The following is a 17,016-nucleotide window of genomic DNA, read 5'->3' on the forward strand; positions in this document are numbered from 1 at the left end:
GGTTGGGTTCTGGTCGGGGGGATAAGTTTCCGGTCGGTCGGTTGGGTTCTGGTCGGGGGGATTAGGTTCCGGTCGGTCGGTTGGGTTCTGGTCGGGGGGATTAGGTTCTGGTCGTTCGGTTGGGTTCTGGTCGGGGGGATTAGGTTCTGGTCGGGGGGATTAGGTTCCGGTCGGGGGGATTAGGTTCCGGTCGGGGGGATTAGGTTCTGGTCGGGGGGATAAGGTTCTGGTCGGGGGGATTAGGTTCGGGTCGGTGGGTCTGTTCCGGTGGGTACCTTGCTGTCGGTCTGGTCACCCAGCTGGACCTTGAGGATCTCCGAGGCCTTGGTGTGGCCGGTCACCGCCGCCATGAACTCCACCAGCGCCGTCTTGCCGCAGCCGATGGGCCCCTCCAGCAGCACGGCCTTCTGGGACGCCACGGCCAGCGCCAGCCGCCGCAGGTTCCGGCAGGTGGAGTCCACCAGCACCAGCTCCCTGGGGTTCACCTGCAGCCAGAACACAGGCGTGAGGCGGGGGGCCTTAGGGCCATGACTAGTGATCGACCGATATATCGCCTGATATTTGCGCATTTTACGCGTATCGGCCGATACGCGTTGGCAGATTATTATTATTTTATTCTATTTTTTTGCCATGATTTACAGACCGACAGTTCAATAAATGTTCCTTTTTTTAAATTGAGACTTGTAACACTTGTTACCATTATTGTCATTTTTATGATGAAAATTGAGGGAGCAAAAGCAGCATCGGTTCAAATTATCGGCTCAAGAAAATCGGCAGCCCATATCGGTCAGCGGCTAAGGCCCTAAAATATCCATATTGGTCGATCCCTACTAGCCATGACTGCAGACTTGGGGGTGGGCAGACCGGCTCAGACCTGGATGAGCCCCGATCACTAACTCTGGCTTTTTGTTAGCATGGAATTAGTTTCAGTGCAGGTTTCACATCCCCTCCTGCGTGGCCACGGTAGAACACCTTTATCCCCTTCTAGAAGCTTCATCCACTTGCACTAATGAATTGTTTTTTTGTCTAAAATATCTCCCGTGAGAAAACAGGAAACCACCTTCAGCTCTAGGTTTCCTGCCCAGAGCCGCCGCCCTGAAGGTCTGCCATAACACCGTCACGCCGCCGGGTCCCAGCAGGGCCTCTCGGAGGAGGGCCCGTGGACTCAGACCCTGCACCAGGCCAACGCTGTCTGGGGCCTTTCCCATGATGCATTGCTCTCCCCCGGTATCTGACCTAATCTCAACCACGTCTAAAGGGATTTTAGCAAAACCTTCCCACTCCGAACTTCATACCCAACGACAGCTGTCCTTAATCTGATATCTAACCCCAATCTTCCATCCATCCTTCCGTCTGTCCGTCTCTACAGTACCTGGTCCGTCTGTCTGGGCGAGGTCCGGGGCAGCACCACTCCGCAGACGGCCACAACGTTCTGTGATAGGTCCTCTGACACCACCTGACCCCGGGTGTACTTGTTGGCCTTCTCCTGTCGCCACATCGCTGAGCCCTGATTGGCCAACACCAGCGCCTTCTCCACCTCCAGCTGCTGGGTTTCCTCCAAAGCCCTGGACACAGAAACCAGTTTAAAACACAGTTTAGAATGGCCCTAGTCTACCAGCAGGCGGCATGAGAAAGGCATTGTTGTGATGTCACTAAGGGAGAGATTTATTTAGGCAGGTTTTGGGGGGGGGGGTGGTACTGGCTCTTTAAAACAGAGTGCTGTAGTGAAAGTTAAAAATTCCCTCTCAGATTAAAATAACATCACAATGTATAACTTCCTGAAAATGTCTCGTCAAAGTAAAGGCGCGTACTTTATCTTCATGTGCATGATCTCGTCGTTGGAGAGCACCTTCCGCAGGAAGATGGTCTTCTGGTTGTCCGTCATGCGAGAGACCAGCGCCAGACAGTGGGCCGTGGACCTGGAACACACACACACACACACACACACACGCACGCACACACACACACACACACACAGTTAAATTGGACTTAATGATCTAAAGACGCTAGCAGGGAGAGACTTTAAAGGGCTGATTGTGGTCCCGCGTCCGCGCAACGCGAGGAGCACGGAGACGCTTCGACGCCGTCGGGAACCTGTTTCGGTTCTGCATCGGGAGGCCCGATGCAGAACCGAAACCGAAACCTCCTCGCGTCCCTTGCGGCGGACGCGAGGAGGGTCCGCCAGGACGTAAAGGGGTCCGTGACGCCCTTGCGTTGCGTGAACGTGGGACCAGCCCTTAAAGCTCCGCCTCCGCGGGACGGAGCGGGCAAACCCACCCTCGGACCATGACGTCGCTGGTCAGCAGCTGGGACACACAGGGGCTCCAGTCCCACAGCACGCGGAACTTGGCGCCGTCGCTGTGCAGGAAGCGCAGGGTGGCGGCCATGAGGTCGCGCAGCTTCATGCGGCGCGGGCCGTACTGCACGGCCGACGACTCCTCGCTGCTGAAGAACAGCCGCTGGAACACGGGCGGGGCCCCGCCGAAGTACCGCGCCGCGAACCTGGGGGGGGAGAGAGAGGGGGAGAGGGGGAGAGAGGGGGAGAGGGGGAGAGGGAGGGAGAGGGGGAGAGGGCGGGTTAGAGCCAGGTACCAGCTCGGGTTTAGGCCTGGTCTAGACCCCAGGTAACAGATAGGGATGGGTTTAGGCCTGGTCTAGGCCCCAGGTAACAGCTAGGGATGGGTTTAGGCCTGGTCTAGACCCCAGGTAACAGATAGGGATGGGTTTAGGCCTGGTCTAGGCCCCAGGTAACAGCTAGGGATGGGTTTAGGCCTGGTCTAGACCCCAGGTAACAGATAGGGATGGGTTTAGGCCTGGTCTAGGCCCTAGGTAACAGATAGGGATGGGTTTAGGCCTGGTCTAGACCCCAGGTAACAGATAGGGATGGGTTTAGGCCTGGTCTAGGCCCCAGGTAACAGCTAGGGATGGGTTTAAGCCTGGTCTAGGCCCCAGGTAACAGCTAGGGATGGGTGTAGGCAGGTTTTTTTAATGTCCCGTTCATTTTAAAGAAACAATGATGGCCACAGACAGACTGGCAGAACCTGAACCACAGCGTTTTATTAATCCACACAAAAACTTTAAATTGGACCACAACATTAATCCCTGTGTCATATCGCAATATTCACAGCGTCACAGTATTAACCGACTGCCAATAGTATATCGAGGGTGGTGCTGGGTGGAGGGTGAGCTGGTGGAGGGTGGTGTTGGATGCTGGGTGGTGGTGCTGGATGCTGGCTGGAGGGTGATGGAGGGTGGTGTTGTGATGGAGGGCGATGGAGGGTGGTGTACTCACGCCTGGACGTCGGGGTGGATGCCCAGCAGCTTGCTGAGGGCCACACAGAGGCGCTCGTGGAGGTCATGGTGGATGCGGCCGCCTGCCTTCACCCTCTCGGCGTTCCTCTCCAGCAGGTCCAGCACCAGCGGGCGGAGGTGGCGGGCGATCAGCAGGGTGTAGTCCTTCTCCAGCAGCAGCTGGGCCAGGCAGCCCAGGATGCATTGCCTGTCCTGCTGGCTCCATATCTGAGGACGGCACGTCGGTTCAGGTTCATTAAAAAATGAAAGAAAGGCTGTAATTGAAATATTGATTTATGCAGATGAAGCCGGACCTCAATCAAAGTATGTTTATCTGTAATCAGCTCCCGTTCGCCATTACCGATGCACTATGATGTACAAACACCCTGCCGGTGTTTGTACACATGTTTCTTTTTGGTCAGATATTTATACAGATTGTGTGGAGATGTTGAGGGGGTCTCATACGGAGGCTATGGGCTCCATCCCCGGGGTGATGAGCATACCCACCGACACGGGTACAGCCTCCTAACTTACTAACAGAGAGACATATCTTACCTGTTTTGCCAAATACTGGCTGAGTTCGTTGTGACTTTTGTCAACGTGCCGCGATATTATGCCCAATGATGACAGGCTCAGTTCTAGATTCTCCATAGTCTCATCTGTCGTTCGTAGAGGGGAATCTCTACAGCGAATAGAACCACCGAATTAACGCGTGAATCTGTGATTTATCCCCCAAAGAACGGCGTTCATCACCCGCTCGTCTGTCTCAGGATGGATCACAACACATAAGCACGTTCCCGTCAGTGTTCACATCCCGTCCACATGTGAGCGCAGCGGAGTCTCTTCCGGGTCGCCCGCTCCGCGCGTCGCCCCCCCGTTACGTCACACACGCGACAGAACCCCCGTTCTCTTCGGACGGAACACTTCTCTCTGTTGCCGAAACACGACTGGACTTTAAAGTGTGTTTTTTGGTCCCTGGCATCACCGCCCACTGATTCCCATCGAGAGACGGAGTCCCCGCGGTGCTTGTGCGTCCCTCCTGAGAGCCGCCGGGGTCTAAAGGACGCATAGGAGCCGTCTTTTGGACTGTTGTGTGAAAGCGTTCAGACCGAGGGACCGCGGGAAAAATGGAACTACTTCCTGAACAATGAAGCGTTGGCGCCACCCCAACAGCCCTGCATCCACCACAGCAACCATCACAGGAACCATCACAGCACCCGGACCAGCACCCCACCACGGCGCCCCGGGCCCAGTCTCACCCCGCAGCGGTCAGTCTCTGATCCCGACCGGCCTGATGCGCATCGCTGTTATCACAGTTAATACTGTTATTATTGGGTTACCCCTCAGGACACGAGAGGTTATGACAGCCCTGTCCCGGGTCAGGGCTTCAGGGTCCCAGGGCAGGACTCCAGCCCTGGCCTTATTGTCATTGTTTTCATGCTCCAGGGCTCCGTTGTGAATCAGGGGGTCCCAGCGTGGACACAGGCCCGGCTATGGGGGTTGAAACGCGGGTGTATTCTGAATATCGGGCCCCTCTTCGTCGTTGTTACATCTCATTGTTCAGGTTTATTACGCAGCGTCGGGTTACTGATGGTAATAACCGGGGTGGAATCTGAATCTGCTTCATTGTGTGACGATAGAGACTTTAAACAATTACATAGTATCCTATGAAGAGTCGTGCTACACTCGGTGTTAAGGCCTGAAATTAATTAGAAAGTAATTCACAGTCGGCTGTGTTGCTATTTTTGGACAGATCTTTATATGCTGTTGTTATATATTTCTCCACGTTTAACCACGTTTCATATTTGATGTTGTGTTCATTGCCATTGTCAGGAACTTGCCATAACGTGACTGAGTCCTGGTCAGGAGTAGAACAATGGATCCCCTGTATGACGAAGAGTATGATCCCAGTGGTGCTCACAGCCGTAAGTATGAGATAAAAGTTTGGATTTACATTGACATATTGTTAGTTTGAGACTAAAGTTAGATTCACATTGACATAACCCTAAGTATGAGACGAAAGTTAGATTCACATTGACATCCCGTAAGTATGGGACTTAAGTTAGATTTACAGTGGCATATCTATTTTATCTCTAACACATACTTTTTTTTAATAAGGACCTTCTGGTAGTGACTATACCTTTTCTTATAATAATTGACATCCATCTGAAACTTGGCTAACTTGCGTTCTCCTGTCCTCAGTCTTGACGCCGGACTGCGATGAAGAATCCATGGACATCTACTCTGGACTGGGTGACACGCCCACCCACACCACAGGTACTGATCTGGACGATTATAGATTATAGATCCGTACACATCCATATCAACACGTTATTATCCACGTTACACATATTATGAAACGTTTACCCTGGTACTCAGTGTTGTGCCTGAACGCGTTCACTGAACGATAGTTCATGAACTCGTTCATATTTTGGGCGAACGTGAACTGAACATACTGTATTACTGCCTGATGAATGTTACTGTGAACTCGTTCATTCTGGTGTCTGTGAACGGCACGCTCACTCGGTTTAACTTCGTTCAATAGGGGGGTTATTTGTTTATCAACACGGCGGATGCGCGCGCAGATCGCCGTGTTGTTTGACCGGTTGCCATGGTTATCTCTGTGCGGTTAATTTGCAGTTGCGGTGTTGTCAGCTTACTGTTACATTAAACTGTAATCAGAAAACGCAGTTATATGCTATAGACCCTATAGTATCTGTCGTATAAAGGCTGGGACGAATTTTGAATTATAAATATTTACAATCCATAACATTAGCTCTCCGGCTCATAGCTCAGCGGACTAGAATACCTCCTAGAATCATTGCTTGTTGGCCGGAAACGGAAAGGGGGGCTGTTCACGTTTGGTTGTAGTCTTTTCGCTCGGTTCTCCGTCTCAACAGTAGGGCTAGAACCGAGCGAAAAGACTACAACCAAACATGAACACCCCCCCTTTCCGTTTCCGGCCAACGAGCAATGAGCCTTCCAACAGAGATCAATGGGATTTACAAAATGCTAAAATGTGCAATAAAACACGAAGAAACTGTATTTCGCTACGATACTTGATTCAACCACTCTATTTCATCCTAGACAAACCACAAAGGGGGCTCAATGTTCGAAATACCGGAAAAAAATAATAGCTCACAGCAACATATTGAAAAAAAGAACTATGAACTAGTTAATTTTTTTGAATTGTGAACTTGGTTCAAAATTTTGAATTATGAACGTTTAACTGAACTAGTTATTTTCAAAATTTTTGAACTGAACTTTGAACTAGTTCACGTAGAAAGTGAACTTTCCCAACACTGCTGGTACTCATGAAGACCGTACGAAACAGAATCTCTAATTATTTTACTGGCCTGAAATTTCTTGGATGAATCATTTGTCGCTCAAACATCTGATGGTTTGCGGTCGTCTGCAGAGACTCCTTCGATGCTGTTCTCTCCTCGGCTGAAGGCGTCCATGGATCTCTATGAAGAGATCCTCACGGAGGAAGTGAGGAGTAAGGACTCGTCGTTTGAAGAGGTAACCCGTCCTGTTGCTCTCAGACACAGTAGTATCAGAGAGGAAAGGGTTCATTCGATCTCTGATAGATGCTTTGCTAATGGACCTGAAGCGCCGGCCAGTGAAAGGGTGTCAAGTTCTCAGCAACTTCTTCTTTTGTGGTATTGCTCTCCAGTTGAAGAGCCGGTTCCTGGCGGCTCAGATCCAGATCGAGGAGCTGCGCAGCAGACTGACAGCGACGGAGACGAAGGTCCGCAGAGCTCTTCTACCAGAACCTCCCACATCAGTCTGACCCACAGGGGGAGGGGGTACGATGGATGTTTCCATGGTGATGGACTAAAGCAGGCTGTCGTCTTGTTTTCAGAACACGGGTCTGAGCACGGAGAACCTGCGGCTCAAGAAGAACATCTCGGCGCTCCTGAAGACCGCCCGGCAGGAAGTGCTCCGGAAGGACCAGGAGATCCAGAGGCTGAACCAGAGGTAAGCCCCGGAACGGTCAAAGACGGAAAAGCAAACATCTTGATACACGTTCAAGGGTAGGCTTAGCTCAGGAGGTAGAGCAGCTGTCTTGTAACCGAAAGGTTGCTAGTTCGAGTGTTGATGTGTCCCTGAGCAAGACACTTAACCCTAACTGCTCCTGACGAGCTGGCCGTCGCCCTGCGTGGTTGACTCTGCCGTCGGTGTGTCAATGTGCGTATTAACCGGTGTAAGTCCCTTTGGATAAAAGCGTCTGCTAAATGCCCTAATTGTAATTGTAAGTTGTTTAAAAATAATGTCCTGTTCCCTGACCATTCCTTATCCTTCTACTTCTTTTAGTTCCGGGATGAAAACGTACAATCCACGTGGGAACGGCCAGTGGAGGACCTTCCCGTACCCCCACACCAACACACCCCCACCTGTACAGCCTCCGCCCCGCCCTGGGCCCGGCGATGCCCCTTCACCCATCGCCCCCACCTCTAGAACAGCTGCTGCACCTGCTGCTACACCCCCCTACCCTCCTCCACCCCAACACCGGCCCTGCAGGACCTCTTCAGCCGGCTCCTCCACCTCTACGACGCCTCTTATTCCTCCGTCACATGCTTTGCCCCCACCTCAAGCAAGAAGGACCTCTCTGACCCGTTCCTCCGCCGCCACCTGTAGACCCCCTGCCCCCCCCACAGAAACCGCCCCCCCTTCTTTGCCCCAGCCACAACAAAGCAAGACCCCGTCAAGCCTCTCCGCCACGTGTACGCCGCCCCCTCCACCCACAAACCCTGCTCCACCCAAACGTCGACCAAGCAGGACCTCCACCACCCCCAGTTCTCTCCCCTGTCGGCCCCCCGCCCCACCCACAGAATCCCCTCTTCCTGCTCCATCGCAATCTGGTCTTGGCAAGAGGTCGTCAAGAATCTCCTCTACGTCTACACCGTCTGCACCCCCAGCCAACCCTCCTCCCCCTCCTCCTTCTCCTCCTCCTTCACTTCCTCTGCCAAAGCCAATCAGGACTTCTTCAAGAATTTCCACGAGTAAGGAGCCATCTCCACCTCCTCCGCCAACACTGGATCCTCCTCCACCTCCTCCACCCACACTGGAGCCTCCTCCACCTCCTCCACCTCCTCCACCCACACTGGAGCCTCCTCCACCTCCTCCACCCACACTGGACCCTCCTCCACCTCCTCCACCCACACTGGACCCTCCTCCACCTCCTCCTCCAACAGTTGACCCTCCTCCATCTCCTGTTCTCCACCCTCCGGCCCCCTCCCCACTGAGTGAGGACGTCCGTCCAGAGTCCTTCCCTCCACCGCCCCCTCCAGAGAAGGTCAGCGACCGGGCCGCCCAGCGACCAGACACCACATGTCTGGAGGTGGGCCGGTCGAAGCGGCCCGCCCACAGCCATCCCACACGTTCGTCGAGTTCAGATTTGGAGGCGACGGTCAAACCCAAGGAGGTGGACTGCCAGTCCTCCCGGGAGGTACCTGCAGAACTCTGTGAGCTGGACACAGCGAGACCGTCGAAGCACAAAGAGCAAGAGCCCAAAAGCCAAACACGGTCGCACCCCACGGAGAAGAGGCTCAAGTCCGGTCCAGAGCCCGGGAAGGATTGTGAAACAGATCCTAGAAACAGATCTCGCAGGGCCGAGAAGGAGAGCCGGGCGAAACACCGCAGCCACAGATTACTGAAAAGCAGCCGTTCTCAAGAGGCTGAAGCGCACCACCGCTCAGAGAGCGGGGAAAGTCCCAGCTCTGGAGGTCTGGACCGGAGGCAAGACAAACCAGACTCCAATCAGAACCGCGCAGTACTGATAGTGTCTCGGCTGAGGGACTTGCTGCGAGAGCCCAGGAAGGAGAAGCACGGCGACCGGGCCGGTGAGAAGAGGGCGAGCGGCAGCAGTAGAGACCGAAGGAACGCTGCACCGAAGCAGCACCCCTCCGGAGACGACCGGAGGAAGGCCGAGAGGCGACGAGAGGACGAGACAAGGACGAACGGGAGACGGGAGAGAAGAATCGAGAAGCACAAAGACTCGGACAGGAATAGGCGGAAGGACGAGGGGAGGAGGAGAGCGGAGCTACGAGGAGGAGAAAAGTCCACCAAGGATTTGGAGAAGGCTTCGGAGGAGGAGATCAGCGTTCCCGCCGGGACGCAGTGTCTCACGGAAAACAGTCCGAACAGGAAGCTGTGCTTCATGGAGACTCTGAACCTCACCCTCTCGCCAGTGAAGAAACCTCTGAGCCAACAGGGTCAGGCCGATGGGGAAGAAGAGGAGGAGGGAGAAATCCTAAGCAGAGAGGATGAAGATCAGCCTAACCTCGAAGAGTTTTTAATCATAGACGAAATAGAGAGCAGCATGACTGAAATGGAGATCGACCACGACAAGCAAAACCCAAAGCCCTCGTCAGCTGTTCAGACATTTACAGAGGAGAAATGGGCCACAGAGAACTGCAAGGAAGACCAAAGTCTGAGGACCAGCGAGACCGGAGCAGTGGTGGTCAGCGGGCGACCAGAGGTCCCTCCAGTACCCAGTCCCTCAGCAGGCGTCCTCCCCGAGGCTGAAGAAGTCACGGAGGCTGGTGTACCAACTCTGAAACGTCCCGTCACGGCCAAGGAAAGCATCGTGGTTTCAAAACGACCCGCCGAAAACAGGCAGTGCCCCTCCCCCAACGATCCAGTCGTGATGGAAATGTCCGAAACGTTGAATCTTGGCAGGGTTGAGCTGGTCCGCATTTCAGAAGACGGCAAGGGCAGCCCTTCAAGAAACAGCATGCCTGGGAATCTCTCTGAGGTTATAGAGCCAGCTGAACCCACGGTTCTCCACTCAGAACCGGACTTACAAGAGAGTTTGTCTAAAGCGCCCGTGGATTATAAGAAGCTGTCGAGCCCCTGTCCGCTCCCCAGTGCTGAGGAAGTTAAAGAAACAGTACTCCTCTCTCCATTAACCAGTCCTGTTGCTGAGAAAGTTAAAGAAGGAGTTCTCCTCTCTCCATTAACCAGTCCTGTTGTTGGGGAAGTTAAAGAAACAGTGCTCCTCTCTCCATTAACCAGTCCTGTTGTTGGGGAAGTTAAAGAAACAGTGCTCCTCTCTCCATTAACCAGTCCCGTTGCTGAGAAAGTTAAAGAAACAGTGCTCCTCTCTCCATTAACCAGTCCTGTTGCCGGGGAAGTTAAAGAAGCGGTGTCTGGCTCTCGTCCAATCAGCAGTTCCGTTGCTGATGTGGTTAAAGAGGCGGTGTCTCTCCCCTGTCCAATCCCACGCCCTGTGTGTGGAGAAGTTAACAAAGGCGGGGGTTGCCTTTCCCCGATCACCGGTCCTGTGTCCAAAGGAGTTCACCAAACGACGTCTACGCCCCGTCCCCTAAAGGAACCTGTTCCTGGAGAAGAGAACGGGAGGGCGCCGAGCCCCTGGCCAATCACACGGCTGGTCGCCGGTGAAGCCCAGGGGAAGGTCCGCCCTGGCCCACCCAACGCCCGCCCCCCCGAGGGGGAGGGGGAGGGGGAGGGGGAGTGTCGGGGGGGCAGTCCCAAGGGTTCGGACGCGGTGTCCAGCACCATCACCCTGGAGGCCCTCCCCCACGGCGACATCAGCCTCCCCGAGGCCATCTACGCCCTGACGCACGCCGACGACGGCGACGAGCCCGGGTCCACGTCGGGCTGCGTGGGCGTGTCCAAGGTGAGCAGCACCACGGAGGACGTGGCGTTGCCGGGGCGACGGGAGAGCGTCCAGGAGCGCACGCCGCTGAAGGGCTACGGGTTCTGCGAGCGCCACGGCACCGCGGAGAAGGGCGGCCCCGAGCCGTCCAGCTCGGGGCCGCCGCTCCACGACGAGGACTCCATGATGCTGACGCTCAGGAACCTCCGGACTATCCCGGACGTCATCAGCCCCCTCCGGAGCCCCATGGCGCGGCCCCTGGGGCCCCTGGGGCCGTGCGGCGGCACCAAGCCTCCCCACGTCAAGAGCCTGCAGAGAGGTAGGCGTCATGACGACCGTCTGGGACGGGCCGGTCGTCACATCTCAGGCCCTCCCACCGCTGACCGCTGCTTTCCTTGGCCAATCAGGACACTTAATAATAATAATAACAATACATTTTATTTATAACGCACTTTACATCAACTTAATGACCTCAAAGTGCTACAATGCACATTAAAAGATATTTAAAAGACTAACTAGATTAAAAAGAAAAATAACAGAAAAAAAGAATCATTTAAAATAGCAGTTTAGCCAAAGGCTTTTCTAAAAAAGATGGGTTTTTTTTTGTTTTTTTAAAAGAATCCACAGTCTGTGGGGCCCTCATAAACAATACTACTAATAATAATACTTAACACTCATAAAACATTAAACAGACACACGTATACCTCACTTTGTATAAAGTGCAATATGCTTACGGCCTTTTATATTTATTTATTTATTCACATCGCCTGTCCTTGTCTTGTTCCAAATGTTTTTGTTGTTATTTCTGTCTTGTTTTTTTTTTACAATTTTTAACTTAAATTGCTTGTTTGTTTTTTGTATACAATGCACCTTCAGTTGGCGCTCCCAATTTCGTTGTATAGGTGACAATGACAATAAGGCTATCTTATCTTATGTTATCTCATCTTATCTTGTCTTACCGTCTGTACTGTAACGCCCTCGTTGGTTGCGTCGGCACGGTGACCCCGCGCCCACTAAGAGCTCTTCCTTTGTTTCCCTCTTTGGCAGATTTCTGCAGTTCTGGGATCTTTCATTCCCTGAAACCGAACCCAAAGAAGGAGACCCAACCCCCCGGGGGCCCCGTGGCCCCGGACCCCGGCGGAGTGACCTCTCTGAGGCCTCCGGCCGCTCGCTCCGAGGGGCCCTCCCCCCCGTCCAGCGACCTGGAGGAGGGGGAGATACTGAGCGACAGCAACGAGGCCCCCGCCGACACACCCCCGGGCCCCAAACCCACAGGGCCGGCCAGCGCCGACAAGGACCCCGAACCCAGCCCCCGCGCCGCCAGACGGAGGTTATCCCTGAAAGGTGTGGGCAGAGCTCCGCCCCCCTCCACGCCGAGCCCGTCGTCCGGGAAGAGCCGGTTTAAGACGGTGTGTCCCGCGGTGGAGCAGGCGGCGTTCCGCAGCGCGGGAGAGGTCATGGACACCCTGAAGAAGGTCCGCTTCCAGATCCGGAAGAAGTACATGAAGCTCCACAAGGTGTTCCCCAAGAAGAGCTTCTACGCCATGATGGACCACTTCCAGCAGTCCTTCATGGAGTACGTGGAGAACGCCGCGTTCGGGGAGATCAGCGGCCAGGTGGGGCCGCTGAAGGCCCGGCTCGGGAAGCTGGTGGCGTCCGTGTTCGGGAAGGTGATGAACAACGGCATCGTCAACCGCATCTTCGACCAGCAGGCCACCAACCTGAAGCGCCGGCTCTGGGAGTTCGTGGAGGTCCAGCTGGACTACCTCTTCCTGGACATCGAAAAGGCCCTGAACGCCTTCTGCAAGCCGGCCGAGACGCTCCCGCCGGCCAGCCCGGAGCGCCAGGCCGTCCATCCCAAGAACGGGAAAATCCTCAAGAAGTCCCCGGCGAACGTTTCCCCGAAGAAGAGCGGCAGTTCCAAACAGAAGCGCCTCCAGAGGCGGCTCAAACCCAGCCCCGTGGTGCCGACCAGAACCGGCCTGGGCCGCGGGAAGGACATCCGGATCATCTGCACGGAGCGCCTGGACGCCGACGCGGCGTTCCCGCCCCGCGGCACCCCTCTGTCCCCGGAGCGGGGCCAGCGGGGGTCCCTGCTCCTGTCCCACAGCGCCCAGGACCGCTCGGACTACGACATCCTGACGGAGCAGCAGGCCTCCAGCCTGACCTTCAACCTGGTGCGGGACACCCAGATGGGGGAGATCTTCAAGTGCCTCATGCAGGGCTCAGACCTCCTGGACGCCAGCGGGGCGGGCGGGGACCACACCTCCTGGTCCCTGAGCACCCCCAGGAAGGAGGGCCCCCCCGGGGACGGCCTGCTCGGCCTCCCCTCTCCCGGCAAGTTCCTCTCCCCGTCCAAATTCGCCTCGCCGGGGAAGTTCATGACTCCGACCAAGTTCGTGACGTCCCCGTCCCGGCTGGCGGGGACGTGGTGCGGCCTGCTGTCCCCCGGCCGGCTGTGCTCCCCGCAGCCCAAGCTGCTGCGCATGCCGCTGCACCCCTCCGTGTTCGACGAGAGCTGCCTGCTGGAGCTGCCGTCGGGCAGCGGGGCGGCGGCCCAGCGCTCCTACTCCCTGCTGGCCGAGGACCTGGCCGTGTCGCTCACCATCCCCTCGCCGCTCAAGTCGGACAGCCACCTCAGCTTCCTGCAGCCGCCGCGCACGCTGGACATGATGTCCACGCCCGAGAGCGTCATCAGCGCCCACTTCGGGGAGGACGCTCTGCTGGACGGCGAGGACGCCTGGGAGCAGCAGGACCTGCACCTGGCGCTGGACACGGACCACTCCGACTCCAGCTGCTGCTCCTCCAGCACCTCCGCCGCCGCCGCCGGGGCCGCCGGCGCCGCGCCCGCCTCCATGCTGTTCCAGTACAAGCCCCACCTCCCCATGCAGGCGGAGGTCATGGAGCGCTCCAACGACCACTTCATCATCAAGATCCGCCAGTTCGCCGCGGACGCCGCCGACGTCACGCTCACCGCCGCCGACGAGGCCACGCCCACCGCCGGCGACGACAGCCTGAGCCGGACGCTCACGGAGGAGGCGGAGCCGTCAGCCCCCGGCGGGGCGGAGCCTGTGCCCCGAGCGCTCTTCCTAGAGAAGAGTTTTGCGAAGTCGCCCAGGCTCCTCCCCAAAAGGCAGAAGGCTCCGCCCCCAGAGGAGGCGGCCCCGGCCGATCCGGGGAGTCCGCAGGAGGAGGCGGAGCCCGGCGCCGAGGGGCCGCCGTCCCGCCCCCCGGACTCGGCCTTGTCCGCCGACGAGATGGGGCTGTCGACGGCGTCGGAGGGCCGCCTCGCCATCGTGGAGGACGGCGGCAGCGGGCCGGGGAGGGGGGCCCGGGGCGCGGCCGGCAGGAAGAGGAGGCGCCACCACCAGCAGCGGAAGACCGGCGCCAAGCGGGCCAGGAAGGAGGAGGGGGGGCAGGGCCGCGGGAGGCGGTGCAAGCCGGTCGCGGCGGCGGCGGCGGCGAGTCCCCGGGGTGCCAAGCAGAGCGGGGGGGCGGGCTCTCCCCCCAAGACGCCCCCGTCCGGCCTCTCCGCCAAGAACCTGGTGAAGAAGAAGGGGGAGGTGGTGGTGGCCTGGACCAGGTCAGTGGAGCTGGAACCTTCTAGAACCTTAGATCCTGTTTACACCACGCACCGTCCTCCCAGCAGGCCTTATTCTGGGATGGATCACACAGTACCTGCCTTACATTTCAAACCGCAAGGCCAAGCGATGATAGTAAACTGAACCCCACGCAGATGTGGACCTCCGCGTGTGACTCTCTGCCCACCTGTCTGTCTGCTGCCCACCTGTCTGTCCGCTGCCCACCTGTGTGTCTGCTGCTCACCTGTCTGTCTGCGTTGTCCCTCCAGAGAGGAGGACCGCTCCATCCTCCTGGACCTGAAGACCAAGGGCCCGTCCCGGGAGACCTTCTCCGTCCTGTCTGAGAAGCTCAACAAGACCTCGGCCCAGGTACACACACACACACACACAGTCACTCACTCACTCACTCACTCCTTCACTCACTCACTCCTTCACTCCCTCACTCCTTCACTCCCTCACTCCTTCACTCCCTCACTCCTTCACTCCCTCACTCCTTCACTCACTCACTCACTCACTCCTTCACTCCTTCACTCACTCTCTCACTCACTCACTCTAACCCCATCTCTTCCTCCACCCCTCCCAGATTGCAGAGAGATTCTCCCAGCTGATGAAGCTGTTCAAGAAACAGGAGAAGAGAACCTCCCCTTGACCCCCTGCCGGACTTATTATGGGATGTCCCACCGCACACAGCCCTGGATCCTCCCAAGGAGCCCAGGCAGGCTTGAAGGACCTCTGGTTCTTAGCCCGCTCTGGTGGGGGATGAGGAAGTCTCAGAGACCTCAGTGGACCGTTCTGGCGGCCTGGCTGTGGGAGACTAGGTGTGAAAGGGGCCGCTTAAAGGGAACGCTGCATTGATTAGAAGCTGTTTACACCTCTAACGAGGCCGTATCAAACTAATGGGGACCGCCTGTGGGCTGGGGGGAGGGGTATTTTGGTCTCTGAGGTACCCCATCAAGGAGGAAGGACTTTTAAACCATTAAACATTAAAACTGCCGAAGTACATTCACCATCATCTTAACCCTTTGAGAGTTTGAGTTTAAGTCTACGGTCAAATTAATTTGGCTTAATATTGCAGACCAATTGAAATCCAGATTATTATAATTTTTGCCAAAAGTCGCACTCACTACTTGACATGAGAGACTTGGGACAAACTGAGTGATTTGCTGTTTGAGACGTGAACTTAATTTAGTCGGTTTATTAAAAACGAGATGTTTTAGGTGTGGAGGTTGCTGTGTAATGATTTGCTCGTGAGCTTGGTTTGATGAAGGAGTTGTAATGTTTAATTATCACTATAGCTCATTTATATGTCCCTATAAATATAACGTTTTCCATCTTGTTTGAAAACGACAGACGTGAAACACAATGACATTGTGAATATTGTACATAATTATTAACGGAAAATAAAGTTTTATTTATTTATTCTGTCGTCAACTTTCTACGGGATGGGGATGACAAGTTAAGGCTAGAATTAAACCTCAACCAACGCACTATAAAAGTCATGTACACAATGTGTTTCTTTGTTGCTGTTTAATACAGCAGACTAGAATATTCCAAAGTGGGCCGAGTGGAAATGGAGGGCATCGCCTGCAGGGGCGTTTGTACCGCAGCATCAGACCGGGACTTCTGTGGTTCGGTTAAGAATAAACGTTTAGAGGACAGAGAACAAGGTTGTTGCGGGGGGGGGGGAGGAGAGAGAGAGAGATACGGTCATGCTTTCCCTACGTTTAATTTGGGGAATTAATTGACGTGTTCTAGAAACGGCCGACGAACGGAGAGAACTTCCAGTCCGTCTGTCCTGATTGATTTAATAACCAGACCATCTATACTGGGGGACAGACTGACAAAATACGATCACTCGGATATTCAGTTAATTCAAGTAACTATACAATAAACAATTCTCTGTGTTTTTCTTTTAGGGGGCTATATGAATTAATTTACATTTAGGCGATTATGCTGACGCTTTTATCCAAATCGATTCACAACCATTCATTCATTCATTCTCACACACACACACACATACACACACACACACACACCGACGAGGTCTTGCTCAGGGACACCGCGACACTCAGCTAGGAGGAGCCGGGGATCGAACTAGCAACCTTCCTGTTACCAATCAACCCGCTCTTTCTCCTGAGCGGCTGCCGCCCCAAACAACCTTAAATGACGGCACGACTATAGACCAATTACAGTATACAAATAGGTGATAAGCCAATTACTTAACAAAGGTAAAAAAAAAAATGCTATATTCCTTTGCCATAATGCAGATGAAACATTAATCACAGATACTAAGCTTACAGAACCCAATTAGAAACCAGATGGCCAGACAAAGCTTCCAGTACAAATGATCGTGATTTATGTTTAGCTACCAGTTAAAACTAAATAAAGTGTCCAAACCATGAGGACTTTTTCAATAGATTGTAGTACTAATACTAGCCACCACAATACCCTAACCCTAACCCTAAGTACAAATTACATTAGAGGCGATAATGAGCTGCAATACCCTATAGATCTAATGAG

General features: G+C 54.9%; 2 protein-coding genes across 2 annotated transcripts in view; one reads left to right on the plus strand and one right to left on the minus strand.

Annotated features, from left to right (window-relative positions):
• Nucleotides 1–4,078, minus strand: part of mdn1 (midasin AAA ATPase 1) — an 80,448-nt gene extending 76,370 nt beyond the window's left edge. The window contains exons 1-6 of the mRNA XM_079753300.1: nt 3,847–4,078; nt 3,293–3,519; nt 2,278–2,502; nt 1,812–1,919; nt 1,373–1,565; nt 276–485 (exon numbers count right to left, since the gene is read on the minus strand). Of these exons, the coding sequence (XP_079609426.1) occupies nt 276–485; nt 1,373–1,565; nt 1,812–1,919; nt 2,278–2,502; nt 3,293–3,519; nt 3,847–3,942 (1,059 nt within the window). The 5' untranslated portion in view covers nt 3,943–4,078. The remainder of the gene's footprint in view (nt 1–275; nt 486–1,372; nt 1,566–1,811; nt 1,920–2,277; nt 2,503–3,292; nt 3,520–3,846) is intronic.
• A 142-nt stretch (nt 4,079–4,220) lies between these two features.
• casp8ap2 (caspase 8 associated protein 2) lies at nt 4,221–15,888 on the plus strand. Its single transcript, XM_079753327.1, has 10 exons — nt 4,221–4,559; nt 5,125–5,216; nt 5,494–5,568; nt 6,710–6,813; nt 6,968–7,042; nt 7,157–7,272; nt 7,609–11,234; nt 11,963–14,498; nt 14,766–14,865; nt 15,080–15,888. Exons 2-10 carry the CDS (start codon nt 5,168–5,170, stop codon nt 15,143–15,145), a joined length of 6,747 nt encoding a protein of 2,248 aa, XP_079609453.1. The 5' UTR covers nt 4,221–4,559; nt 5,125–5,167; the 3' UTR covers nt 15,146–15,888.
• Nucleotides 15,889–17,016: the final 1,128 nt, after the last annotated feature.

Source organism: Pollachius pollachius (assembly GCF_949987615.1).
Source record: "Pollachius pollachius genome assembly, chromosome: 16".
Taxonomy (NCBI): Eukaryota; Metazoa; Chordata; class Actinopteri; order Gadiformes; family Gadidae; genus Pollachius; species Pollachius pollachius.

Coding starts and splice junctions, on each gene's coding strand:
- casp8ap2 (XM_079753327.1), top strand. CDS start 5,168: ATGGATCCCCTGTATGACGAAGAGTATGATCCCAGTGGTGCTCACAGC. Junction 7,273..7,608: donor ATCCAGAGGCTGAACCAGAG/GTAAGCCCCGGA, acceptor TACTTCTTTTAG/TTCCGGGATGAAAACGTACA. Junction 11,235..11,962: donor CGTCAAGAGCCTGCAGAGAG/GTAGGCGTCATG, acceptor CCTCTTTGGCAG/ATTTCTGCAGTTCTGGGATC.